The 27615-nt window shown below is 45.0% G+C and overlaps 1 protein-coding gene across 2 annotated transcripts; it reads right to left on the bottom strand.

Moving 5' to 3' along the window:
- On the bottom strand, window positions 1–27013 carry chst10 (carbohydrate sulfotransferase 10). Of its 2 annotated transcripts, none has more exons than XM_061799071.1 (5): window positions 26381–27013; window positions 26206–26315; window positions 25895–26127; window positions 25712–25817; window positions 1–1079 (listed from the first exon to the last, which is right to left on the bottom strand). In XM_061799071.1, the coding sequence occupies exons 1-5, from the start codon at window positions 26480–26482 to the stop codon at window positions 527–529; spliced, it is 1104 nt and encodes a 367-aa protein (XP_061655055.1). In that variant the 5' UTR covers window positions 26483–27013; the 3' UTR covers window positions 1–526. The 2 variants fall into 2 exon arrangements, with proteins under 2 accessions (XP_061655055.1, XP_061655063.1); XM_061799079.1 differs by having other exon boundaries at window positions 25895–26132; window positions 26381–27012.
- Between the last annotated feature and the right edge of the window lie 602 nt (window positions 27014–27615).

The raw sequence follows: 27615 nt of genomic DNA, 5'->3' as shown, positions 1-27615 counted from the left end.
TTGTGTTTGTGTGTTTATTGTTCTGACCAAAACAAAACCATCCAGTAGGGTGGCCCTGTATGTGGCAGTAACACCGGCTGTATACAGGACCGTTTCCATCCTTCATTTCTACACTGCATACACTTCTAATCATTCTAAAATGCTGAGCTAGGTCATTGTGACTACCAGCCTAAAAGAATGGTGTGAGCTTTTGCCATCGAGAACAATGACTCCATCGTGGAGTGGGACAATGTTGCAAGTCTGGCTGTGTCCGAACTTAATTATTAGGTTCTTTGCTCCTTCACTTTATTACCATTCTACCACATCCTCTCAAGTGTACAAAAAATGTATAAAAGTTCATTCTGATAGGCTCAAACCTTGCAATCCATACAGTGTACTGATACTAGCTTGTCATTGCTACTACAACAATATCTCGCATTTGAGTGACTATTGTGTTAATAGTTCTGACACTGCACTTGTTAGATGTGCGGTGTAACACACAATCAGCCCCAAAGATTAGGAACAGATTCCGTATGATTAATTAATGTCAGTTAAGTAGAAAGTCAGGTGTTGGGTATCCAAATAAGTGAAAGTCACCCTGGTAGCGCGCGTACAGGCGCCTGATGTCCCGTTTGGTGATTCCTGAGAAGTAACGCTCAATCTTGGTCTTATTGTAGCGTGTGATGCCAGGAGGGATGGCCGGGTAGGACACCAGCTGCTCAATGCCTGCTCTCCTCAAGATGTGGGCAGCATCTCGCTCCAGCGTCTCGTGGTGTCCTATGACATCGTAGTGGATGTCACATGGCGCACACAACTCTGCATACGTCATCCAGTGAATGATGTGCCTGCCAAACTGACGATCCATCCGGCGGCGGCCCTCAACGTCCCCCAGGTAACGGACAAATTCCTCAAAGTGTAAGCCAGACGCTGCATGGTCACTGTCACGATGGCTTCTGCGGTATTTGCGGATGATGGCGGGAGCGATGTCATGCCGGTACCAAGGCTCAGAGCGGGGGTTCTTTATAAACTTGTCATTGAAGGCAGATATCAGACGCTCGAATGGATCTCTCACGATGAAAAACTTAAAGTAATTCTTTAACCTGTTGAGCAAAACAAAACTAGTAAATACTCTGAAGGATGAAAACTGACTTAAGCTTAAAATTGGTTTAAATTGTAAATTTATTGTTTTTTTTAATTATTATTCTTTAAGGGGAGGAAGACTAGCAAAGAAATAATTTCATAGCTCACTTCTACTGCTTGTACTGTGCATATGACGAATAAACATTTTGGATCCAACCTCAGTACTCTTGAGGCGGATGTGTTAACCGCTGGTTCACTGTACTGCCACCATTTGCCTACTCAATAGGCAACCATGCAAGCATAATGCTTATTTATCTTCTACGGCACCTTTCATGAAACCTATACAAGGTCTTGCACTAATGAAGTCCGTGATTTCAAATTGTCTTGCTGTTTACTGATGGGAAATTGTCATGTTAATGAATAGAACAGGGGAGAACATACATGCTAGCTACAGCAGACAGAAACACAGACCGTCAGACAGGCAGAGAATTTAGACAGTTTTGTATATACAGGTATATGTATTGTAATGTGTTTTATTTTTGGCAGGTGAGCATTTTTCTTTTCACAATGTAATATAAATAATGATCATGTTGCCAAAATTGTATAAACAGCAAAGAAGTAACACAGAAAAAAATAACTAAACAAAAACTGCAGACACGGTAAGATCACTTTGTCCAAAACGGAGTGGGAAGAATAAAACTTTAGTCCCACCCCGTGTCTCATTGATATAATAACATAATGAGTAACTGTATCTTTTACCTTTCTCAGAGTTTCATCAAGCCACAGGCCATTACAATCAAAGATTTTTATATCTTACTAATAATGTATAAAAATGTAAATCTTACATTACAATAAAACAGGATATCAACCATAGTACTAGAGATTTTCGGATACCAACAATGGTAATGCCATCCATCCATCCATTTTCCACCGCCTATCCGTGGTCGGGTTGCGGGGCAGTAGCTTTAGCAGGGCCGCCCAGACTTCTCTCTCCCCAGCCACTTCATCCAGCTCTTCTGGGGGGATCCCAAGACGTAGTCTCTCCAGCGTGTCCTGGGTCGTCCCCGGGGTCTTCTTCCGGTGGGACGTGCCCGGAATACCTCGCCTCATCCGAGAGGCATCCGAATCAGATGCCACAGCCACATCATCTGGCTCCTCTCAATGTGGAGGAGCAGTGGCTCTACTCTGAGCTCCCCCCGGATGACCGAGCTTCTCACCCTCTCTCTAAGGGAGAGCCCGGACACCCTGCGGAGGAAACTCGTTTTGGCCGCTTGTATCCGGGATCTTGTCCTTTCGGTCACGACCCACAGCTCGTGACCATAGGTGAGGGTAGGAATGTAGATCCACCGGTAAATTAAGAGCTTCGCTTTTTGGCTTAGCTTCTTCTTACCACAACGGACCAATACAGAGTCGCATCACTGCAGACGCTGCATCGATGCGCCTATCGATCTCCCGTTCCATTCTTCCCTCACTCGTGAACAAGATACTTGAACTCCTCCACTTGGGGCAGGATCTCATCCCTGACCTGGAGAGGGCATGCCACCCTTTTCGGACTGAGGACTGTGGTGTCAGATTTGGAGGTGCTGATTCTCGTCCCAGCCGCTGCACACTTGGTTGCAAATCGCTCCAGTGAGAGTTGCAGATCACAGCTTGAAGAAGCCAACAGAACCACATCATCTGCAATAAGTAGAGATGCAATTCTGAGGCCACCAAACCAGAGGCCATCTACGCCTCGGCTGCGCCTTGAAATTCTGTTCATAAAAGTTATGAACAGAATCTGTGACAAAGGGCAGCCTTGGCAGCGTCCAACCCTCCCTGGAAATGAGTCCGACTTACTGCCGGATATGCGGACCAAACTCTGACTCCGGTCGTACAGGGACCGAACAGCCCGTATCAGGGGGTTCGGTACCCCATACTCCCGAAGCACCCCCCACAGGACTCCCCGAGGGACACGGTCGAACGCCTTCTCCAAGTCCACAAAACACACGTAGACTGGCTGGGCAAACTCCCTCGAGGACCCTGCCGAAGGTGTAGAGCGGGTCCACTGTTCCACGGCCAGGACAAAAACCACACTGCACCTCCTGAATCTGAGATTCGACTTCCCGACTCCTTCTGGGGATTCAGGGGATTCTGCCACACGTTCGCAGCAGAACCTCACAATAGGTTTGGGCCTGCTACGTCTGACCGGCATCTTCCCCCACCATCGGAGCCAACTCACCACCAGGTGGTGATCAGTTCTTCACCCGAATATCCAAGACGTGGCCGCATGTCCGATGACACAACCACAAGGTCGTTTCTCCCAATCACGCCCTTCCAGGTCTCACTGTCATTGCCCACGTGAGCATTGAAGTCCCCCAGCAGAACGATGGAGTCCCCAGCGGGAGCGCTCTCCAGCACCCCGTCTAAGGACTCCAAAAAGGGTGGGTACTCTGAACTGCTGTTTGGTCCATAGGCACAAACAACAGCCAGGACCCACCTGAAGGCGGAGGGAGGCTACCCTCTTGTCCACCAGGCTGAACCCCAACGTACAGGCGCAGAGCCGGGGGGGCAATAATTATACCCACACCTGCTCGGCGCCTCTCACTGTGGGCAACACCAGAGTGGAAGAGAGTCCAACCCCTCTTGAGAGGACTGGTACCAGAGCCCAAACAGTGTGTGGAGGCGAGCCCGACTATATCTATTTGGAACTTCTCGACCTCACACACCAGCTCGGGCTCCTTCCCTGCCAGAGAGGTGACATTCCACGCCCCTAGAGCCAGCTTCTGTAGCCGGGGATCGGATCGCCAAGGTCCCTGCCTTCGGCCACAGCCCAGCTCACACTGCACCCGACCCCTGTGGCACCTCCCACAGGTGGTGAGCCCATAGAAAGGGGGACCCACGTTACCCTTTCGAGCTGTGCCCAGCCGGGCCCCATGGGTGCATGCCTGGACACCAGGCGCTCGCCTTCGAGCCCCACCTCCAGGCCTGGCTCCAGAGGGGGGCCCGGTGACCCCCATCCGTGTAAGAGAAACCTCAATCCATTAACATCTTTCATCATAGGGGTCTTTTTGCCATGCTTTGTCTGGTCCCTCACCTAGGACCTGTTTGCCATGGGTGACCCTACCAGGGGCGTGAAGCCCCAGACAACCTAGCTCCTAGGATCATTAGGATCATCACCCCTCCACCACGATAGGGTGACAGCTTCCAGGAGGGGTTTACAATGGCAATGGACTTAATATATCAACAATAATTACAGGCAGCACATGCCAACAATAGTAAAGAAACAACAACCACAAAGCAGTACTGCAAAAAAAAAAGAATTGCTGTCTATTGACACCCCTTCTCCCCATACTGCAACCAAACAATATGTTTATACAATAGTTTTAATTTATGAATATTTTGGCATAGCTTGCAATATGTATCCAGACTATTCCGCAATGTCACACCACATACAGACACAGAAACTCTTACGGGTAGTTCGGAAATTGGGTAATTTGAAATCTCCTTACCCTTTTTGTGACTGCGCTCTATTATTTTAAACCAACTTTTTAAGTTACTTGGTAACAAGTTGTTGAATGCTTTGAATAAAATAATTATTGTAGAATATTTTAGAAGATCAGGAATCTTTAGAAACTTGTACTGAATAAAATGATTATGTTCTTAGAATCCAATGTTGTGGATGGTTAGCAGTGCTGTTTTGTTTAATATAATCGATGGATTAATTGCGCATTGGTAGGTGTTTCCCCAAACCTCAACACAATAGGTGAAGGGAGTGCCAAGGAACAATATGTGTACGTCGTGTATTTTTATCAAGGTAATGTTTCATTTTGTTAATTATTGACAGGCTTTTTTACACTTTTGTTTTTATGTGTCTGGCGTGGGATTTCCATGATAATTCACTCTCTTTTATAATTCCCAAGAATTAAATCATCTACATTTTCATTTTGGACATTTTCAATAATAATAATTGGTGGTAATGATTTTATTATAAGATTGCCAAATATCATAGCTTTAGTTTTATTAAAATTTAGTGATAGTCTATTCATGTTCATCCACTTTATTTTATTAAGTAGACAGTACTAATGAGTTTGTTATAGTTATCCATCCATCCATTTTATGAGCCGCTTATCCTCACAAGGGTCGCGGGAGAGCTGGAGACTATCCCAGCTATCTTCAGGCAGGAAGCGGGGTACACCCTAAACTGTTGCAAGCCAATTGCAGGGCACATACAAACAAACAACCATCCGCACTCACATTCACACCTACGGGCAATTTAGAGTCTTCAAATAGCCTACCATGCATGTTTTTGGGATGTGGGAGGAAACCGGGGTGCCCGGAGAAAACCCACGCAGGCACGGGGAGAACATGCAAACTCCACACAGGCGGGGCCGGGGATTGAACCAAGGTCCTCAGAACTGTGGACCACCGTGCCGCTTGTTATAGTTATGACTGTTGTGAAAAATATTGGTGTCATCTGCACAGAGTTTAAGCTTTAGAGATTTGGATACATTAAATATGTGTGTGACTATTGAACTGTTTCGGCACTAACTACAAAATATTTTCCACATTCCCCACATTCTTTCACATTCAAATACCCATATTTCCCCCCCTCATTAAGACATTCTACATTCCCTCCTCCTTCCACGTTTTTTGACCAATTCAAACAACAAAATATTTCCCACATTACCCAAATTGTTTTCCACATTAAATACCCACATTTTTCCCACATTATGAAAAATTCTACATTACTTCCTCCTGCTTCAACATTCATACATCCATCTATGTATTTTCCATACCACTTATCCTCACTGGGGTCGCGGACGTGCAGGAGCCTATCCCAGCTGACTCTGAGCAAGAGGCGGGGTACACCCTGAACTGGTCGCCAGCTAATCGCAGGGCACATATAAACAAACAACCATTCACACTCACATTCACACCTTTGGGCAATTTTAGAATAATCAATTAGCCTACCATGCATGTTTTGGAATGTGGGAGGAAACTGTGCCGTGCCTTTATTATTATTAATTTTTTTTTTTAAATCCAAATTTTTTTTTTATTTGAAGTTGACAAACTCTGGAACTACATACACAACATGAATCATCATGACAAAACAAAGAGTAAGGAAACAAGGACCGTGTCGGGAGGAGGCTGAGGCAACGAGGTCTCCAGTGGTGAAGAGATACAAAATGGATGCTCCTTCACCACCTCCTCTGCTGCAAGCGACAGCAAAGAAGGAAAACGGCACTGAGCGGCGAATGGAGATTGATGTCAAGAAAAGTGACAGGACGCATCTATCACTGTGGCTTCCATTTTTTCTCTCTCGTCTTTAGTGGGTTAGACAAACACACGGACAGACAGACGGAAGGAGAGAGAAAGAAAGGGGGAAAAAGAAAAACAGGTGCCGCTCACTCCATGGCCTCTTGGTTCTCTTGGTCTGGGCCCATGTCCTCGCTGGCCTCTTGGTCCCCCCCTTGCTCCTCTTGCGCTTGTGCCTCCTGTGGCTGCCGCCTCCTGCTGCAAGACGACTTGTGGCGTCCCTCGTCTTTCCCCCGATGCCGATCCTCCTTCTCACGGCTTGCCCGCTCGCGATGGCGGTCCGTGTAACCACGTTCCTGGTACTCGCGGTAACGATACCGCTCCCCCTCACTGGTGTATCAGATCACTGAGGGGCTGTCATCTCACTCCTGATCTCTTGCTCTCTCTCTCTCTCTCTCGCTCATGCTCACGCTCAAGCGTCCTCTCTCGGGCCACTCTCTGTCCTTATCTCGCTTGTCGTCCCAATGGGAATAGTAGGCCCACGGTTTGGAGTTTTCCATGAACGGGGGCCAGGAAGTAGGCATGCGTCCAGACATGGGTGGGAGGGTAGGCCCATTGAGGGAAGAGATACGGGGGGAGTGTCTGCTGTAACCTCCATAATGGCTGTCCATAGTGGGAATGATTGAAGGCGGGGGACCACCACGCGGCGGACATTCCCCAAATTCCCTCATTATCCAAATTGCTATTTTTTTCTCCCACATTTCACATTTTCCATATTAAAATACCCATATTTTTCCTACACATCCTCCTTCAACGTTTCTCAACCGACTCAAACATTTCCAACTTCAACATGTCCAACTCATTCAAGCCATTCTGTGAACAATTACACAGTGGGTACAAAAAGTATTCAGACCCCTTACATTTTCCACTCTTTGTTATATTGCAGTCATTTGCTAAAATAATTTAAGTGAATTTTTTTCCTTATTAGTGTACACACAGCACCCCATATTGACAGAAAAAAACGGAATTGTTGAAATTTTTGCAGATTTATTAAAAAAGAAAAACTGAAATATCACACAGCCATTGACGTTTTTGCAGATTTATTAAAAAAGAAAAACTGAAACATAAAGCCATAAGTATTCAGTCTGTTTGCTCAGTATTTAGTAGAAGCACCCTTTTGAGCTAATACAGCCGTGAGTCTTTTTGGGAATGATGCAACAAGTTTTTCACACCTGGATTTGGGGATTCTCTGCCATTCCTCCTCGCAGATCCTCTCCAGTTCCTTTGACCTCATGATTCTCATTTGCTCTGACATGCTCTGTGCGCTGTAAGGTCTTATATAGACAGGTGTGTGGCTTTCCTAATCAAGTCCAATCAGTATAATCAAACACAGCTGGACTCCGGCTGGGCTATTCAAGAACAGTCACGTAGTTGTTCTGAAGCTACTCCTTCGTTATGTTAGCTGTGTGCTTAGGGTCATTGTCTTGTTGGAAGGTGAACCTTCGGCCCAGTCTGAGGTCCTGAGCACTCAGGAGAAGATTTTCGTCCAGGATATCCGTGTACTTAACCGCATTCATCTTTTGTTCAATTGCAACCAGTCGTCCTGTCCCTGCAGTTGAAAAAAAAAAAGACCACCGTCATGCTTCACTGTTGGGACTGTATTCGACAGGTGATGAGCAGTGTCTGGTTTTCTCCACACATACCGCTTAGAATTAAGGCCAAAAAGATCTATCTTGGTCTCATCAGAGCAGAAAATCTTATTTCTCACCATCTTGGAGTCCTTCAGGTGTTTTTTTTTTTTTTTTTTTTTTAGCAAACTCCATGCGGGCTTTCATGTGTCTTGCACTGAGGAGAGACTTCCGTCGGGCCATTCTGCCATAAAGCCCCGACTGGTGGAGGGCTGCAGTGATTATTGACTTTCTAGATCTTTCTCCCATCTCCATCTCTGTAGCTCAGCCACAGTGATCTTTGGGTTATTCTTTACCTCTCGCACCAAGGCTCTTCTCCCGTGATTGCTCAGTTAGGCCTGACGGCCAGCTCAAGGAAGGGTGCTGTCCTCCCAAACATCTTCCATTTTCAGGATTATGGAAGCCACTATGGTCTTAGGAACCTTAAGTGCAGCAGAAATATTTTTGTTACCTTGGCCAGATCTGTGCCTTGCCACAAATGTGTCTCTGAGCTCTTCAGGGAGTTCCTTTGACCTCACGATTCTCATTTGCTCTGACATGCACTGTGAGCTGTAAAGTCTGTGTGTGTGGGTGGGTGTATGTATGTGTATATATATATATATATATGTATATATATATATATACACACACACACACACACATATAGTTGGTACGGAAAGTATTCAACCCCCTGAAAATTTTCACTGTTATATTGCAGCCATTTGCTAAAATCATTTAAGTTCATTTCTCCTCATTAATGTACACACAGCACCCCATATTGACAGAAAAAAAAAATGGATTTGTTGATATTTTGCAGATTTGTTAAAAAAGTATTCAGACCCTTTGCTGTGACACTCATATATTTAACTCGGATGCTGTCCATTTCTTCTGATCATCCTTAAGATGGTTCTACACCTTCATTGGAGTCCAGCTGTGTTTGCTTATACTAATCGGACTTGATTAGGAAAGCCACACACCTGTCTATATAAGACCTTACAGCTCACAGTGCATGTCAGAGCAAATGAGAATCATGAGGTCAAAGGAACTGCCTGAAGAGCTCAGAGAAAGAATTGTGGCAAGGCACAGATCTGGCCGAGGTTACAAAAAGATTTCTGCTGCACTTAAGGTTCTTAAGAGCACAGTGGCCTCCGTAATCCTTAAATGGAAGACGTTTGGGACGATCAGAACCCCTTCCTAGAGCTGGCCGTCCGGTCAAACTGAGCAATTGCGGGAGAAGAGCCTTGGTGAGAGAGGTAATGAAGAACCCAAAGATCACTGTGGCTGAGCTCCATAGATGCAGTCGGGAGATGGGTGAAAGTTCTAGAAAGTTAACCATCACTGTAGCCCTCCACCAGTCAGGGCTTTATGGCAGAGTGGCCCAACGGAAGCCTCTCTTCAGTGCAAGACAAATGAAAGCCTGCTTGGAGTTTGCAAAAAAAACACCTGAAAGACTCCTAGATGGTGAGAAATAAGATTCTCTGCTCTGATGAGACCAAGATAGAACTTTTTGGCCGTAATTCTAACCAGTATGTGTGGAGAAAACCAGGCACTGCTCATCACCTGTCCAATACTGTTCCAACAGTGAAGCATGGTGGTGGCAGCATCATGCTATGGGGGTGTTTTTCAGCTGCAGGGACAGGACAACTCGTTGCAATCGAAGGAAAGATGAATGTGGCCAAGTACAGGGATATCCTGGACGAAAACCTTCTTCAGAGTGCTCAGAACTTCAGACTGGGCCGAAGGTTCACCTTCCAACAAGACAATGACCCTAAGCACACAGCTAAAACAACGAAGGGGTGGCTTCAGAACAACTCGGTGACTGTTTTTGAATGGCTGATCCCTGACTTAAACCCAATTGAGTATCTCTGGAAAGATCTGACAATGGCTGTCCACCAACGTTCACCATCCAACCTGGCAGAGCTGAAGAGGATCTGCAAGGAGGAATGGCAGAGGATCCCCAAATCCAGGTGTGAAAAACCTGTTGCATCATTCCCAAAAAGACTCATGGTTGTATTAGCTCAAAATCGTGCTTCTACTTCTACAAAAATTTCAACAATCCAGTTTTTTTTCCTGTCAATATGGGGAGCTGTGTGTACATTAAGGGAAAAAATGAACTTAAATGATTTTAGCAAATGGCTGCAATATAACCAAGAGTGAAAAATTTAAGGGGGTCTGAATACTTTCCGTACACACACACACCACACACACGCACACGCCGACTGGTTAGAGCGTCAGCATCACAGTTCTGAGGAAACGGGTTCAATCCCCAGCCCCGCCTGTGTGGAGTTTGCATGTTCTCCCCGTGCCTGTGTGGGCTTGAGTCATTTGCTGAACTTTTGTGTCTTATGATGTTGCACTTGTGAATTTGTACACATTTCTGCGGACAACATTGTATATAACATTGTTTTGGGGAAAAGGAGCCTTCGTTTTGTATTTGGCTTCTTTTTAAATAGCAGATATGAGAGTCCTTGCAGTCTGAATCTTAAATGGAAAACAAAAACATGATGAACACATGCATTCTCTCACTGTAGGTATGACAAGCCTATATCTGAAGCAATTGATTGTTCACCACCACAAACTATTGAAGAACTTCTATCCACATAGAAAATTGATACGTAAGCATCATTTTATGATCCATTATCCATCATCTCTAAGGAAAGTGTGTCCCTTATTTCATATGTGGTCTATGAGATTTGAGGCCAAACACAAGCTGTTTAAATATTACCGGTACCTTTAAAATGTTCTAAAACATAACCAAATCACTTGCAAAAAGCATTAAATGGCCATTTTCACTGGGAAACCTTCACCGTCAAACAAAATGAGTATGAACCAATTAAACCTTTTCCCCTCAGAACAGGTAAACAAATAAAGGAACTGGCTTCACCACCAACTTCATGCCATGATCCATGTCTGAAAAGAGAAGCCCCAGCAAACTTCCTTTCCACTCCTCTTTATCCTCTCTACTTCTGCAACGAACAGGTCGGAGAAGGAGAGCATCTCCTAATGGTGGCAAGAGGACATGCAAGCAAAACCTTGGCCGCACTTACTGTAACACATGAGAAAAAAATCTCACGACATACCATCAAACTAAAATAGCTCATTAATTGTTACTTCTGCCATCTGGTGGAATTCATCGTTCTGCCTGTCACTATACGTCACCAGGCATAGTTTAAAAAGACACATTATTCGTAGTAAATAAAATAATTTTCAGACCAATTAAGAAAAACTGGATGTTTCCCTGCGGCAAACCTGATAATCTCTCATGGCACACTGGTTGGGAATCACTGTACTACAGTCAGATGTGGGTAGTAACGCGCCACATTTACTCAAATAACATTTTGCATGAATTGTACTTGTCAATTAGTCTTAATGAAGCATACTTTTTAATTTTACTCAAGTATATATGTTAAGCGGCACGGTGAGCGACTGGTTAGGGCGTCTGCCTCACAGTTCTGAGGACCGGGGTTCTAATCCCAGCCCCACCTATGTGGAGTTTGCATGTTCTCGCCGTGCCTGCGTGGGTTTTGTCTGGGCACTCCGGATTCCTCCCACATCCCAAAAACATCCATGGTAGGTTCATTGAAGACTCTAAATTGCCTGTAGGTGTGAATGTGAGTGCGAATGGTTGTTTGTTTATATGTGCCCTGCGATTGCCTGACGACCAGTTCAGGGTGTACCAGGCCTCCTGTACGTTGATAGCTGGGATAGGCTCCAGCGCTCCTGCGACCCTTGTGAGGATAAGCAGCTCAGATAATGGGTGGATATATATGTTTAGCAGAAACGGTACTTTTACTCAGTTACAATAATCTACATGCCGCTTGCTCCTTTCATTGATAAATAATTGCGATCTATTTTTAGACTTTAATTTTTGACTTGCATGTCGGGGGCCATTGTTCCAACCCACTGTGTTTACCACAGTGATGTTTGACTCAACTTCACCAATCAAACGACACAAGAATGTCACCTCCCCACTGAAAGTCTTCTATTGGGCATTGGGCTTTGCGGTCCAATCAAAGTGAGTCGTGACAGCTGCGCGCAACAGACTACAATAAACAACAGCTTTAACATGCAGCATATTTCAGCCCATTTAAAACTTGAGAAAACACCTTGCGGTAAGTTGCAGATGTTTTTGCTGTTGTTTTGCCTGTGCAAATGGAAAAGTAGCACTATTTTATAGTCAAAAGTAACATGTTAAACATCAAGCTGCCGGCTCCATTCATTTTTTAACGTGCCGAGCGAGGGATCTACCTTGCATAGATTCTGGTCTTCACGTCCCATCCCATGTGAAGATGCCGTGCAACGGCGATTATAATTTTAAATCGCATCAAAAACCAGTGGCCGACCGATCGTCCCAGCCTATATTCAATCAAAATGTACAGCTTTCCCCTACGGTGAAAATACATTCGGCTCAAGCCATATAAATAGTATGTAAAGCATCAAATGTTGTTTAACATCAATGCTAAACTATATTCATAATGTATAATGTGCCTGTCGATGAAAAACATAGCTTGTGACCAGAATGTATGCAAGGTAGATCCCTCGCTCGGTACATTCAAAAATGAATGGAGCCGGCAGCTTCCATACAAATATCCACACTTTCCCTTTAATTCTCGCCAGCATCCTCTCTCTTTAGCAACCTGCTTCTTCCTTAACTCTTAATCTATCTTTTTATGGTTTAAGAAATGTTATCAAGTACAATATATTGTATACACAGCATCAAACGCCTATACAGGCTCGCTGTTCAGGGCATCCATATATACAATCGCTATTTGGGATGGACATTTCATTACATCTGCGTAGCCTACCCTTCCCGCGATGCAGGAGCCAATAATGTTGAAGCGGGGCGGGTCTTGCCGAGAAAGGCTGTGGGATATCTAAGAATGTCTGTGAAATGGGACATTCCTTTTCCGGGTTGTCTCAATTGTAATTTGCTTTGTCTTTTTTCAGTGTTTCTGCTTTTGTTCATGTGTTTTCTGAAGTGTAAAAGTGTTTTGGCTTTTGTTAATTGGTTTTCTGAAATGTAAAACCTAAACCACCCTAACCTGCTGCACATCCTTCCCATCTCTATCCCTCTGCCTGGCCAACCTGTATAGAAAAGAGAGGATATAAAAGGGCAGGACAGGATCTGGGAGAATGAGCAAGGCAGTGCAACTCACAGGTGGTGCGGTGGGATTCTTTTTTTAGTGTCTAAACACCTGTAAGAACCTGTGAGTGTTAGCATAACCTGTGTGGTTGTTAGTGATCCCAGCACAAGTAATTAAAGCCTATTGTGTGTCTATCGATCTTATTAGTGAATGAAAACCATATCACATGCATGTTAGTCAACTTGTGTAGTTCCGGAGCCAGCACACCCACTGGCAACCATTATCCATGTACCGTGATTGTGTGTGGTGGAGTGTAGTGCATTCAAATTGGAGAAACTGCTGGCGGTGAGGCGAGACGGTCACAGGGGAATAATGAGCGGGAGAAAAGCATGGCGGGCCAGAGAGCAGGATCACCTGGTCGAGTGTCCTCCCCAGCTCGATGCTGGAATGGGCCAAAATCACCCTAGGGCAATGCATGCGACTAGGAGGCGTCTTGAACCTCTCATTGCAAACAAAGGCTTTTGTACAAAGTATTAAATAAATACCAGTTGGCGTGTTCAATACTCTCTTTATTACACATAACTTAATTTCTGATCTTATTTGTTCTTATTTGTTCTACTCTTTGTATGTATGGATTACATACATACATAAAAAAAAATGTTTTACTTTTCAGAAAAATAAATCTTTCTGAGCAATTTCAACTCACGCATTTGCTAAATTAACAAATTGCTTAGTAATCCAGTGAACATGACTGGTAGGGCACTGGTTAACAAACAAGCCACAGTGACAGTTTCATGCTCAACATACAGTACAGTGAACCTCGATAAAACGGACCCCAATATAACGGATATCCGATAAAACTGCCTGTCGGTTTCGAACAATGTGTCCAAAAACTGTTTCCAATTGTTACTTAAAATGCCGTTGACAAAATCTTTTAGTTCCAGAATTGATCGCTGTTGTTTACTGGCGCTGCGGCGCAATGCAGGCAGAGAACGGGACTGACGTATTTCCGGGTCACAGACATACAATATGACTAGATCCAATTCCAAAAGACGTGCCACCTATGCCTACGTGGCAGCCATGTTGAATGTGGCGCATTGACATGTTATATCTATTGTGCGTAGAGTGCAGAGTGAGAAAGCGGCATGGCTGCGGTGTTAACTCTGAGGAATACAAAAGAAATCTCTGGAGTCTGGAACATGTTATTTTTGGTACAGTAAAACAATTTGTTCGCCTTTTGCAACAGATTTGGAACTAGGAAGCACACTAATTCCTCGCAGCTCATGAAAGCGACTACCCTATGATGAGTACTGTCAGTGTTGGAAAAGTTCATTTTCTGTAGTTCTGCGTGAACTAGTTTAAAGTTCAGTTAACCGTTCCAAAACCTAACTCGTGCATAGTTCTTTATTTTTCAAATATGTTGCTGACAGGCTATTAACCTAAAAATACTGGCATTTCCTCATTGTTGCCACCCATTCAGTCCGCACTAGTAGCCAGCTGCAGCTTCACCCTCCAATCTCAAAAACATGAGAAAAAAATTGTTGCTTCAATCGTCTTTTTTAAAATGAGGAATTAAAACAAAAACAGGACTTTTGTCCCGAATGTGTGAACAGAAACAGCGCAACACAGTGTGACACGAACGATGGTGAAAGGACATTGATAACTGCATTCCTTGCAGCCCTGGCTGACTATACTGAGAAAATATTTTATCTCTTATAAACAAAAATTCCGTATTATTGCAGTGTGTTTTAACTAAAGCATTCTGTTACAAATCATAATTTTCCTAGTAATCAATTTTTACAATTATGCATTACAAAAACACACAACACAACACATTTACACCCATTTACACAGTGTCCCTTAACGCACCTCACGCATACAGGCTGCTGCGACATGCCTGCCAAATGTAAACACGAACAGTGGTTGCCAAATATGACGTTCATTCCCGACATATGAACGCTTGCATATAGTGTGTCCAGATGGGTTTTGTCCTCAAGTCCCTAGCAAAACCTGGCACTCTTGAATGAAAATGAACTTTCTTTCAAAAAACGCTATACCCCCCCTCCCCCCCCCCCACAGCACCCCCCACGCACCGCTTCCCCTATTAGTGGGTTTTATTGAGGTTCCACTGTATAGCTAATGCACATAATGCACATATTAAACTATATGGAACGGGTTGGGCCAACAATATGGAACAAATGCAAGTAAAGAGCAACGTTTAGCTTGATTTTCTACAACCTGTAGTTAAGAGTACCGCAAGGAATTCTGGGAAGCAGCAGCAAGCATCGTGATGCTTTGCGCTGCCTCGCCGAGACCGTCACTGTCACTGTTTCAGGAACGTAACCCTTAACAATTACTTAGGTAACTATTATTGTAAAACACAATGTACATATCCTGTTTATTAGGGGTGTAGCGATTTGTTTTAGCAACGATACAATCAGAAACGATTCCGTTGCTGGAAATTGAGTCAGTAACTTTTATTTAAATAAATACCTGCATACTGGACAGTGCATACTGGACAACGCAGGTGAAGTTTCTTAAATTCTTGTTTCTTGTAAGGGAATCGGATAAACACTAAATTAAATATGAAGATTTTCCTGATCTACTTTTATGTTATATTGTTTACTGTAATATATGTGTTTCTAATGGACTATGGGTCTGCTGAATAAAAGTTGATTTATTGCTTTATTGGTGGATTGATTGTATTGTTTTGCAATAAAGCAGAGGGTAAAACAGCTAATTATTGTTATTTATACTATTTTTCGTTATGATTTTATTATCGGGGCAATTTTTTCCCTAGAAAAGAGATTGATTGAAGAGTTTAATTGGTGTAGGAATTATGACCCGGTCCTTGGAAAAATGCCTCCACTGTAAGGTGTCCCCTAGTTGGACCCAAAGTTTGAGAATCCCTATTCTAAACAGTTAAATACTAATGGCTAGAAACGAAGCACTGTGAGATTTTCATGAGGAAAATCTTTTAGGAATACTGTTAATAGTACATAGAGAGCTAAATAAATAAACAAACCTGCTCATTGGAGCAGAAACCTGAGCCTTGAAGCACCATCCAGTTGTTGATGTTGCTTATTCTCTTGTTCACCCGAGTTTCCCTTCGAGGGTACTCTGCTGTCGTTGTTATTGTCTAGTAAAAGCTAAGCTAACCAGCTTAAAAGGCTTCGAAATGCACAGTGATTTGCCGCGAGTTGCAAACACGCATCTTTAATGTTAATTTATCGCTAGCCTCCTTTTCATCTGCTGTCCACCAGACGGAGATTTTAAACTTTTTTTTTTTAAAGTTGTAGAAAAACAACACACATACTGTGGTGCCGCATACAACTACTAGGGGCACTATGGAAAGGAGGGACTAGATATGGGACATAAAAAAGGAAGCAAAGAAGAGATGAAGTGGAAAGTATTGTAGCGAATACAGCCTATGGAACACGCCTCGACAGCACCCCACAAGCTGATAACCTTGGCATTCCTCCCTTCTGACCCTCAACGAACCAGTCTGTTTCCACAAGACACAGGAAATCTGGTTTATGTCACCTGAGCCATGAACTGGTCAAGAGTCCTCCCCCAGCCATTCTTACTGGTTTATCCAACAAAGACCTTTTCTGCGAACTGATCCAATGACCAAGAATTTGGGAAACTCTCTTTTCAAATGTGACAGTTCGGGACCATTGAAAAAAAATTATTTATTAGTTAGACAGGCCACAAATTGAACTATTACTCACAGACCTTCGCAGGAACTCTTCCAGAGAAATTACAACCAACCTTGGGTCACTTTTTATGTCCCACCGGACGCGCTGAGATAATTGGTGGAGCACAGGCGACACCCGCTGGTGTTTAAGAGTCACTGCAAGCTTGAAATTGATATCACAGTTTTACCGCGCTAAATGTCTGTTTTGATATTTTACGAACTTTGCACGAATGTTCCCTCTGTACATCATGATATCAATGTCACTAATGACCGTTTCTTTCAGGTCTGCTGCCAAATCTGCCTGTCAACCGAATAAGATGATCGTCTTTACCTCAGACAAGATGAAAATGTTACATAATGCACATTAAGGGTTCTTAGCCACCAAATAAGGTTGAAACACTCATTGCATAGATTAACCATGGTGTGTGAGACAATGCAAAAGCTGGGAATTGATTTCATATATTTTAGATCCACTGGTTTTAGACCACAGATAATTCTATAGTGAAATGCAATATCAGAGCCGTGGTCTGTGCTTCCCGCTCTTGCCTTTTTCTTAGTACAAAAGACCTAAAGCCTCTTGTTCTTTGCTTCTCTTGTTGTCCTGCTCCGCCGAAGACGCTGGCTCCCAGCCAAGAAGCCCCACTCCTCACCACGAGGTGGGGGAGGCGAGCCAAAATGGGCTAGGCCTGGCCAAATCTTCCTAGCCACGGCATTATTGCGCCAATGCCCCAACTACACTTTGGTGTGAGGGTGAGTTACCACCACAAAGAGGAATCCGGCAGGAAGGATTTGCATTTTCTTTGAGCACGTGGTGAACAACGTCACCCAGGCACTTCGGCCACTGTACACTTGCTTTTTTTTTTTTTTTTTTCCTCCCATTTCCTCCTTTTTTTTCTTTCAAACCAACCTGTCAACGCCTTTGCCCAGCCATCGGAAGGATTGACCCGCCTGCCTAATTTTTGTTCTGCGCAACATGAGTACAACTTGCTGATTACCAAGTACAAACTGGTGCATAATTGGGCTTAAACTAACGGTCACAGAAATTCCCAGCTCTTGCATTGCTCACCGCACATCCTCATTCCACACTTGCGCCACGGGTTCAGCCTTCTTTACGAATGTTTATCTGTACTTTTTTGTAGTAAAGTTCCTGTGCATTGTTTCCCTTGTAGATTTAATTAAAGTCTCTCTAAAATTCCACTTCCTGTTGTGTACTTTGTGTGTTTGAGTGAAATAGTAAAACCGCTGTAATCGAGAACTAGTATTTCCATCCATGTAGAAAGCCTTCTAGATAACAGAGATTGATAGTTTTTTTTCCCATCGCTTTTCTCAAAATTTGCAAATATAAAAAGAGATGTGGTGCCCTACACAAGACAAATAGTTTGATTGTAACCGTCCAAAGGTCATTGGATCACTCCGGAAGTAGACGCAGGCGTCTAATTCCCGACTTTTCCTTTTCCCAAAGTACTTAAGCTTTTACCCAACCAATATACGCTACAGTAGCCTTGCAAGTGCTAATTGCTGTGTGCTAACTTAAAAATCAAGCGAAGTAAAAGGAATTACAAGCATTTTTCTTGGAAATACACCACATACATACCTGCACATGAAGCCTGCCCTGATTGAATCCAGTGCGTTACTTCCTAGTATGGGAGCACTGCAGCAACGGATGCGTCTCAGTTACACAGGCAGAAACAGGTGCGTCTCAATTACACACCCGGACAAGGAGCCTATATTTGTGTGTTAAACGTGTGACAACTGTGAAGGATATATTCCAGGCTTTAAGAGGATACATTTTCACAGCTCCAACATATAGGGAGGTTAAACATATGCTAGACGTACAAACACATTTGAGTGACAGGTGAATGCCGAGCGCCGCATGTTTACGGCACATTCACCAGATCCGCCCAGTGTTCTAGAGCTGAAAGACTGGCCTGATTTTTCATGATTTTGAAGCCTCATTTTATTTTATTTTTTTAATCAATCAAATTTGGTCTGGGGTTGTTAATAACACTCTTCTCTGTGGTGGGTCAAAGTTACAAAGCATATTTATTTTCACTTTACAGAGCCTCTAAGGAGCAACATCCATCCATCCATCCATTCTCTACCGCTTATCCGGGTCGGGTCGCGGGGGCAGTAGCTTCAGCAGGGACGCCCAGACTACCCTCTCCCCAGCCACTTCATCCAGCTCTTCCGGGGGGATCCCGAGGCGTTCCCAGGCCAGCCGAAGGATGTAGTCTCTCCAGCGCGTCCTGGGTTGTCCCCGGGGTCTCCTCCCGGTGGGACATGCCCGGAACACCTCACCAGGGAGGCGTCCGGGAGGCATCCGAATCAGATGCCCCAGCCACCTCATCTGGCTCCTCTCAATGCGGAGGAGTAGCGGCTCTACTCTGAGATCCTCCCGGATGACCGAGCTTCTCACCCTATCTCTAAGGGAGAGCCCGGACACCCTGCGGAGGAAACTCATTTCGGCCGCTTGTATCCGGGATCTTGTTCTTTCGGTCACGACCCACAGCTCATGACCATAGGTGAGGGTAGGAACGAAGATCGACCGGTAAATTGAGAGCTTCGCCTTTCGGCTTAACTCTTTCTTTACCACAACGGACCGATACAAAGTCCGCATCACTGCAGACGCTGCACCGATCCGCCTGTCGATGTCCCGTTCCATTCTTCCCTCACTCGTGAACAAGACCCCAAGATACTTGAATTCCTCCACTTGGGGCAGGATCTCATCCCCGACCTGGAGATGGCATGCCACCCTTTCCCGACTGAGGACCATGGTCTCAGATTTGGAGGTGCTGATTCTCATCCCAGCCGCTTCACACTCGGCTGCGAACTGCTCCAATGAGAGTTGGAGGTCACGGCTTGATGAAGCCAACAGAACCACATCATCTGCAAAAAGCAGAGATGCAATACTGAGGCCACCAAACCGGACCCCCTCTACGCCTCGGCTGCGCCTAGAAATTCTGTCCATAAAAGTTATGAACAGAATCGGCGACAAAGGGCAGCCTTGGCAGAGTCCAACCCTCACCGGGAACGAGTCCGACTTACTGCCGGATATGCGGACCAAACTCTGACTCCGGTCGTACAGGGACCGAACAGCCCGTATCAGGGGGTTCGGTACCCCATACTCCCGAAGCACTCTCCACAGGACTCCCCGAGGGACACGGTCGAACGCCTTCTCCAAGTCCACAAAACACATATAGACTGGTTGGGCGAACTCCCATGCACCCTCGAGGACCCTGCCGAGGGTGTAGAGCTGGTCCACTGCTGCCACGGCCAGGACGAAAACCACACTGCTCCTCCTGAATCTGAGACTTGACTTCCCGACGGACCCTCCTCTCCAGCACCCCTGAATAGACCTTACCAGGGAGGCTGAGCAGTGTGATCCCCCTGTAGTTGGAACACACCCTCCGGTCCCCCTTCTTAAAAAGGGGGACCACCACCCCAGTCTGCCAATCCAGAGGCACTGTCCCCGATGTCCACGCGATGTTGCAGAGGCGTGTCAACCAGGACAGCCCCACAACATCCAGAGCCTTTAGGAACTCCGGGCGAATCTCATCCACCCCCGGGGCCCTGCCACCGAGGAGCTTTTTAACTACCTCGGTGACCTCAAACCCAGAGATAGGAGAGCCCGCCTCAGAGAACCCACACTCTGCTTCCCCATGGGAAGGCGTGTCGGTGGAATTGAGGAGGTCTTCGAAGTATTCTCCCCACCGACTCACAACGTCCCGAGTCGAGGTCAGCAGCGCCCCATCCCCACTATACACAGTGTTGGTGGTGCACTGCTTTCCTCTCCTGAGACGTCGGATGGTGGACCAGAATTTCCTCGAAGCCGTCCGGAAGTCTTTCTCCATGGCCTCACCGAACTCCTCCCATGCCCGGGTTTTTGCTTCAGCGACCACCAGAGCTGCATTCCGCTTGGCCAGCCGGTACCCATCAGCTGCCTCAGGAGTCCCACAGGCCAAAAAGGCCCGATAGGACTCCTTCTTCAGCTTGACGGCATCCCTCACCGTTGGTGTCCACCAACGGGTTCGGGGATTGCCGCCACGACAGGCACCGACCACCTTACGGCCACAGCTCCGGTCGGCCGCCTCAGCAATGGAGGCGCGGAACATGGTCCACTCGGACTCGATGTCCCCCGCCTCCCCCGGAACATGAGCAAAGTTCTGTCGGAGGTGGGAGTTGAAACTCCTTCTGACAGGGGATTCTGCCAGACGTTCCCAGCAGACCCTCACAATACGTTTGGGCCTGCCACGTCGGACCGGCATCTTCCCCCACCATCGGAGCCAACTCACCACCAGGTGGTGATCAGTTGACAGCTCCGCCCCTCTCTTCACCCGAGTGTCCAAGACATGCGGCCGCAAGTCCGATGACACGACCACAAAGTCGATAATTTTTTTAATCAATCAAATTTGGTCTGGGGTTGTTAACAACACTCTTCTCTGTGGTGGGTCAAAGTTACAAAGCATATTTATTTTCACTTTACAGAGCCTCTAAGGAGCAACATTTTTAGTGAATTAAAAAAAAAATCAAATTGATTGTGATTAAGATGAAGTTCTTCAGGAAGCTTCCATCAACTGTTACTACTTATTACAGTGATAGTCATCTGACCAGAGTGAGCAAAACTGTCCAGCGTTAATGCTCATTCAATTATGTGAGTAGAGCAAAGTGGAGGAAAGGAGCAAACATGTCTAGTACTACTCATAACACTAAAATTGCAGAGGTTAGCCGCAAGGCAGCATATCAGCTACCCGGTTGAGAAAAGAGATGGCAATCGCATAGTTGACAAGACCCAGACGATTTACCGTAATTCCTAAAATAAAAACATCCCAGCCCAGGGCCAGCGTGCCCATTAGCCCTTATAGATTGGGAAATTGGGGAAAAAATACCTGCCTCTCCAGTTATTTATCCCTGTGTCCTGCTAAATTGATAACTTGCCTCTGAGCGATTACCCACAATGTAGTATGCTAATCAGTAAAGAACAAGTTGTATATTTCTGTAGCTTTGCGACATGGAGGGGTCTTTACTATTATAGATCATTTGTGAAGATTAAACCTACTCAGTCGGTGTGTACTGTCTACATTGGCTTAATACTACTACTACTAATATGCCTTTCGGAAAGAAATACATTGCATATTTTATATGCACTGTAAATAACATACTTATTAGGTATTTGATTATTAAATTTCAAATTATAATAATTAAATTATACATTGTGTCTTGTCAGTGGAGTGGCCACCACGTCTATTGGGCCTACTGAAAAGATTATAACATTATTATAACAAACAGTCATGTGCCAAGGTTTTAATAACTTTGTTATAAAGCTACCAAAGCTAACAAATCTGTCTATCTATTAATCTAAACCCTGTTTATAGCTTAGACATATGAAGATATTTGCAAAATTAAAAAGCCCAGACTCCTTTAAAGTGGATTGTATCGGAAAACCAACTATCATTAAAATGAAGTGCAATAACTGCAGTAGTAATGATTTATCCATGTTTTGTTTTGGACTATGATCTTAAAGGGGTATTTGTTTGTTTTGCTAGTAAATAATTTGCACAGTAGTGTGACTAATCATAAATGATACTTTGATATGGTGGTGGTACACTTTTTTTAAATGTATGCCAATCCTATGGTTGTGGAAATGCTCAAAATGAAGTGGTTTTCCCAGGGTTTGGAGCCCTCACGACAAGAGCTGGCCCCTCTGAGACGAACAAAAGAGCAAATAAATAAATAATCATAATAATAATAATAAATCTCAGCAATTGCTTTACAAAAATAATTAGGAATATAGCAATAATTGCCATGGAAAAAAATATTGAGTATTTCGGACCCTGCACTGTCAATCTGATTTGAATGGCGAAAGCTGACCATCTGCTAAACAAGGAAAACCAGATAAATCAGATTGCCAATAGGGATGGGTCCGGCAAGTCATGTGACCTATACAGCTGCTTTATGCCATTGCTTTCTGTGATGCTAAATTTAAGGAATGGGCAACGCATCCAATTTGTGGATCCAGTTCTGGTTCTCTGACAGCATTAACAATGTTTCTTGCTTTATCTGTGGTCACTGCAATGGTCCTGAGCTTTTCAATTTTCAACTCCGCTACTGACTCTTTTAGCTTCTCAGCAAGATAGGTGCTAGTGTGGTGTTCATACACAGAGCCCATTAATAGGACAGGATCTATTATTTCCCACTCCGTGTTTATGACGTGTGCAGTCACTGGCACAGGAAATCCATCCATCTGTTGTTAGTGCAACAGTGGGTGCAGCGGACAACTGCTCGTGCACACCTTTTAAATGAAAGGAACCACAAAATGGCTTATGTGTGCACAGGATGGGACGTTGTAATGAGGTTTGAGTTCTTTTCATAAATACTTGAAACCCGGGTCGTATATGACTGCATATGGACGGAAATGTAAATGTCAATAGCTTCAGTAATTTCTTTATCCCTGTCTGATTTTAGACACTTTTTTTTTTTTTTACCTCTCTCCGCTGATCGGAGTCAGAGTGATGCCGTCCAATAAGCGTTAGCATTTTGGACTTTTCTGTGCACATACCACACAATTATCTAACAACACCAACACACTCTCCTTGTCCGATCCACTACTCACATGCCATCAGTTGAGGTACAATTTTCCCACACAGTTGACTTTAATGAAAAAAGCGGGCCGTCTAGCTCTTATTGGTGATGCAAACTAACCATGACGCCACCTTTTGTGCTTTAACTGTTTTGTTGTATAAGGCGTTAGTAAACAGTTTTAGGCGCATTACCACCACTTGGTTTGGAGTGCGGATACTGCCATGCACTCAGGCTGGTTCTGCGTGCACCGAACCATGAAATCCGTACCGTGACCGGTTCAGGACAATAACATACAGGTATACCATTACACCCCTAGTTATCACACATTTAACGACAGAGGTTATTTTTCAGTCAGATGGTGTTCCAGTAGCTTGTAACATATTGACAGTGGAAACTGTTATGCCATCTGACCTGCACCGGAAATGCTTAATGCAGACATGCAAACACCAAAAGCATGAAAAAGGTGACCAAAAAAAAAAAAAACATTGTCGGGGGGGATCTTGGTGGATCCCCTGGACCCCTGCAGAGAATGTTTTTGATTTTAACATAAATGATGCAATCTGGAAGACTCTGAAGCGTACAATAAGGCCAAATAAACCAATTTTCTTCACGCAGAAAAACATTTCTTTACACCGCTCAAGTACATATTGATGTACAAATTTAAGATTAAAATTTGCCTCATTTAAGATTAAAATTTGCCTCATTTCTTTGCTTTTTTGTTCTGGCCTCCAACTTGAGCCAGGCACATCTTTACCTGCACCTGATGGCTGTTTCAAGCTGTGCCACATGAATAGCATCCTTCTCTTTAACCACTCTCATTCTGAAAAAGAATTGATTAAAATCATTGTATGTCACTTCATTTTTCACTATTACAAACTTCAAAGGCTAATCCCAAATGCAACCTCCAGGAAAATATTAAGTTCAGTATTTTTCTGTTTTTATTGGCCATTTCTGAATTTGAAGTTAGTTCATTCTGTGTTGTGACTTAATCCCTAACATCGCTATGTTGCTTAATACATTTAACATTAACATCCATAAACTAATTAGATAATTGTTGGCTTGTTTCCTAATTAATACAAGATGTACTACCGGATCAGCTCTTGTCGCCGATGTGTGCGTCGTGGTTCCGCTGGGACCACAACCAGGGCTACAACCTGCAGCACCTCAATGCGAAAATACAAAAGACCAGTGCAACAAATATGACACGGGCTGATCTGATGAGCAAAAATTTTGCTTTAACATAAGAATAGCAATAGAGGATGTCTGCTCCAGAGGTGGGCAGAGTAGCCAAATATTGTTCGCAAGTAAGAGTACTTTTACTTGACAATAATGTCCATCCATCCATCCATTGTCTGTACCGCTTTATCCTCACAAGGGGGCAATAATGTGACTCAAGTAAAAGTAAAAAGTTGTCCTCCAAAAAAAGACTTAAAAAGTACACAGTGAAATAATTACTCATGTACTGAGTAAATGGCACAAACAATTTTAAAAAAACATTTGCAATTTACTGCACTGTGTTTTCTCAAGTTATAAGTGATCTGAAATATCTACATTTGGGCAGACAAATACTACAATACATGAAAGCTGTTGTTTTTGTTCGTCTAAATATAAGCACGCAGTTGCCTTCATGGTAACGACGACCTTCCTAACATGGCCGCCATGTAGACACAAATATCAGCCAGGCTGGCTTACTAGTGTTAATACCTATGCCCGGGAAGCCCAATAGAAGAGGTTATGTTAGGTCATGTGACTGTAGTGTCGTTTGATTGGTGAACTAGACTTAAACGTCACTAGTGCTGAAATCGGATTGGCGCAAACAGTGCCCAATGTGGAAGTCGAAGGCGTAGTCTCGCGCACAAAATAGTTAATAAATAAGCAATAATTGATAAATAAAAGTAGCGAGCGGCATTTACGTCATTGTAACGGGGTAAAAGTACCGTTACTTCTTAGCAGCAGAAGCGGCGGAAGTGTTTTTTCTGGTCTCGTCAACTCCTGTGACTTATCCAAGCAGGTCCCGAGCACACAGGTGGAACCTCAGGCCAATGCACTCGCATATGAGTCCGCCGTGGAGTAATATTCAGAAATTACATCTGTGTGTGGATGATGGATGTGTGGAATGGATCTAGCTGCCAGTGTTGAAGGAGTACAAAACAGCCTATGACGTCAGCGACGACCCCCCCCCCCAGGAAAAACTCATCTGATCTATACGATTTACCTAAATGGCCTATTTTGAGTTCAAGAGGACTGATTTGCATGTATGTTAATGTGTTACTGGACATCAGGTCCATTGGGTGGCTTGGTGATGGAGCACTACCTCCACAATGGAAAATGTAATCTAATTTGTATGCTCAGGGGGCGGTGGCTGTATGACTGCCATCCCTGTGACTAACCTGTGTGTAATTTCCTGCGGCGTTAGTGATGAGAGGCGAGGTAGGCCGTTCTTCTCATGGTCGTGGACCAGGTTCTCTGGGATCTCCTCCACGCCGGAAAAGGCTCCTGTCAACAACAACGACAACACAAGAAGTCAGCAGATGAGTTGACGGCGCATGTGAACCAAAGTGTCCGCGATGTACCGTTGAGGGTGATTAGGACCTTCTTCCATTGCGTGTTGCCCACTTTGGGTGTCTGACAGAATAAGATGTTGTGCTTGTCGCAGACAAAGATGCGGTCCAGTACAAACTTGCTGATTGGGATGCGAGTCAAATTCCTGAGGCTGCTGTTGTTGCATACAGCTGAGAGCAGTTGTAGTCTCTTCCCAACAACGGAGTCCCATTCAGCCACCGTGGGGGCAGCTGAAGACTGAGCCCTCCACTCCCCCCGCCCCATACACGTAATAAGTCAATCAAAATGAACTAGTCATGGCTTCCATTGTTTTGCTCATTACCTGATCCGGTTGCTGCGAAACCGTTTTTTCTGCAGAGGGCAGTGGAAGCTTCGCCGCCGTGTGTCCCGACACAGTCGAACTCTGACCACCGAGCCTCTCTTCATCATATTCTGTAACATATCATATGTTGTAAGTGGGGGAGAACACTTAAGCCATCACAGAAAGGAGGACCGACCATCGACAGCTCTGTGGCTAATGAACTTGGTGACAAACACGAGGATGAGCAGCACCCAGCCGCAAGCCCCGAGGAACAACCAGTGGTGCCGCATCGCTGCATCAGCCGGCGGCCGATGGACCCTCTGGAGAGCGGAGGCGGCGGCTCCCCCCTCACCCCTGACAGCTATTTCAGTTATTTGTCCTACCGATGCTCGTGCCTGAACTGATGAACCCTGCTCGGATGAAAGGCGAAACGTCCATCTGCCTTTGAGTGGATGTGCTGAGAATGACAACAGCTAGCTCAGCTACTAGCCAAACCGTTAGCTCCAGCAGTTATCCGTGATTTTTTGAGCGCCAATAGCGATCCATTGGCTACAGGTCAGTGGCCAGAAACTATGAAATTGGGCTCATGTGGATGTTTTGACGGCGAGATTTCTTTGTCCAAGGCGTGGTGACAGTAAACAGACGCTTAGCACTGTCAAGCTGATTTGAGGGACGATAACAATCTGCTAAACTGTTTTTCCGAACACCCCATGAAGCAAATGGCCAAATAGTCCGGCAACACTATTTGTCCATGCGCGTTTCGCTTTAAGAAAAAGTCACGTGATCTGTACCCGACGGCACCGCTAAGCTAGTAGGGACAAAGTCGTCAGCGCCATCGATATGATTGGGGCGAAACGCCAGCGCAATTAAGCAGCCCGGCTAACCGACGTCACTATATATCAGCCATGTTGGGAAGGTCGACCTTTCCCATAGAATGCAACACTAAAGGTAACACATCCATCCATCCATCCATTTTCCTCCGCTTATCCAAGGGCGGGTCACGGGGGCAGCAGCTTAAGCAGGGAAGCCCAGACTTCCCTCTCCCCAGCCACTTCGTCCAGCTCTTCCAGGTGGATCCCAAGGCGTTCCCAGGCCAGTCAAGAAATGTAGTCTCTCCAGCGTGTCCTCGGTCATCCCGGGGCCTCCCGCCCGTGGCGTCGGGGAGGCATCCTAACCAGATCCCCGAGCCACCTCATCTGGTTCCTCTCGATGCGGAGGAGCAGCGGGTTGACTCTTGACCCACAGCTCGTGACCGTAGGTGAGGGTAGGAACGTAGCTCGACCAGTATATCTCCTTCTTCACCATGATAGACCAATACAGAGTCGGCATCACTGCAGGCGCTGCACCGATCCGCCTGTCGATCTCCACCTCCATTCTTCCCTCACTTGTGAGCAAGACCCCAAGATACTTGAACTACTCCACTTGGGGCAG

This window comes from Phyllopteryx taeniolatus, chromosome 1 (assembly GCF_024500385.1).
Source record: "Phyllopteryx taeniolatus isolate TA_2022b chromosome 1, UOR_Ptae_1.2, whole genome shotgun sequence".
Classification (NCBI taxonomy): domain Eukaryota; kingdom Metazoa; phylum Chordata; class Actinopteri; order Syngnathiformes; family Syngnathidae; genus Phyllopteryx; species Phyllopteryx taeniolatus.
This window is presented reverse-complemented; position numbering and strand designations above follow the sequence as displayed.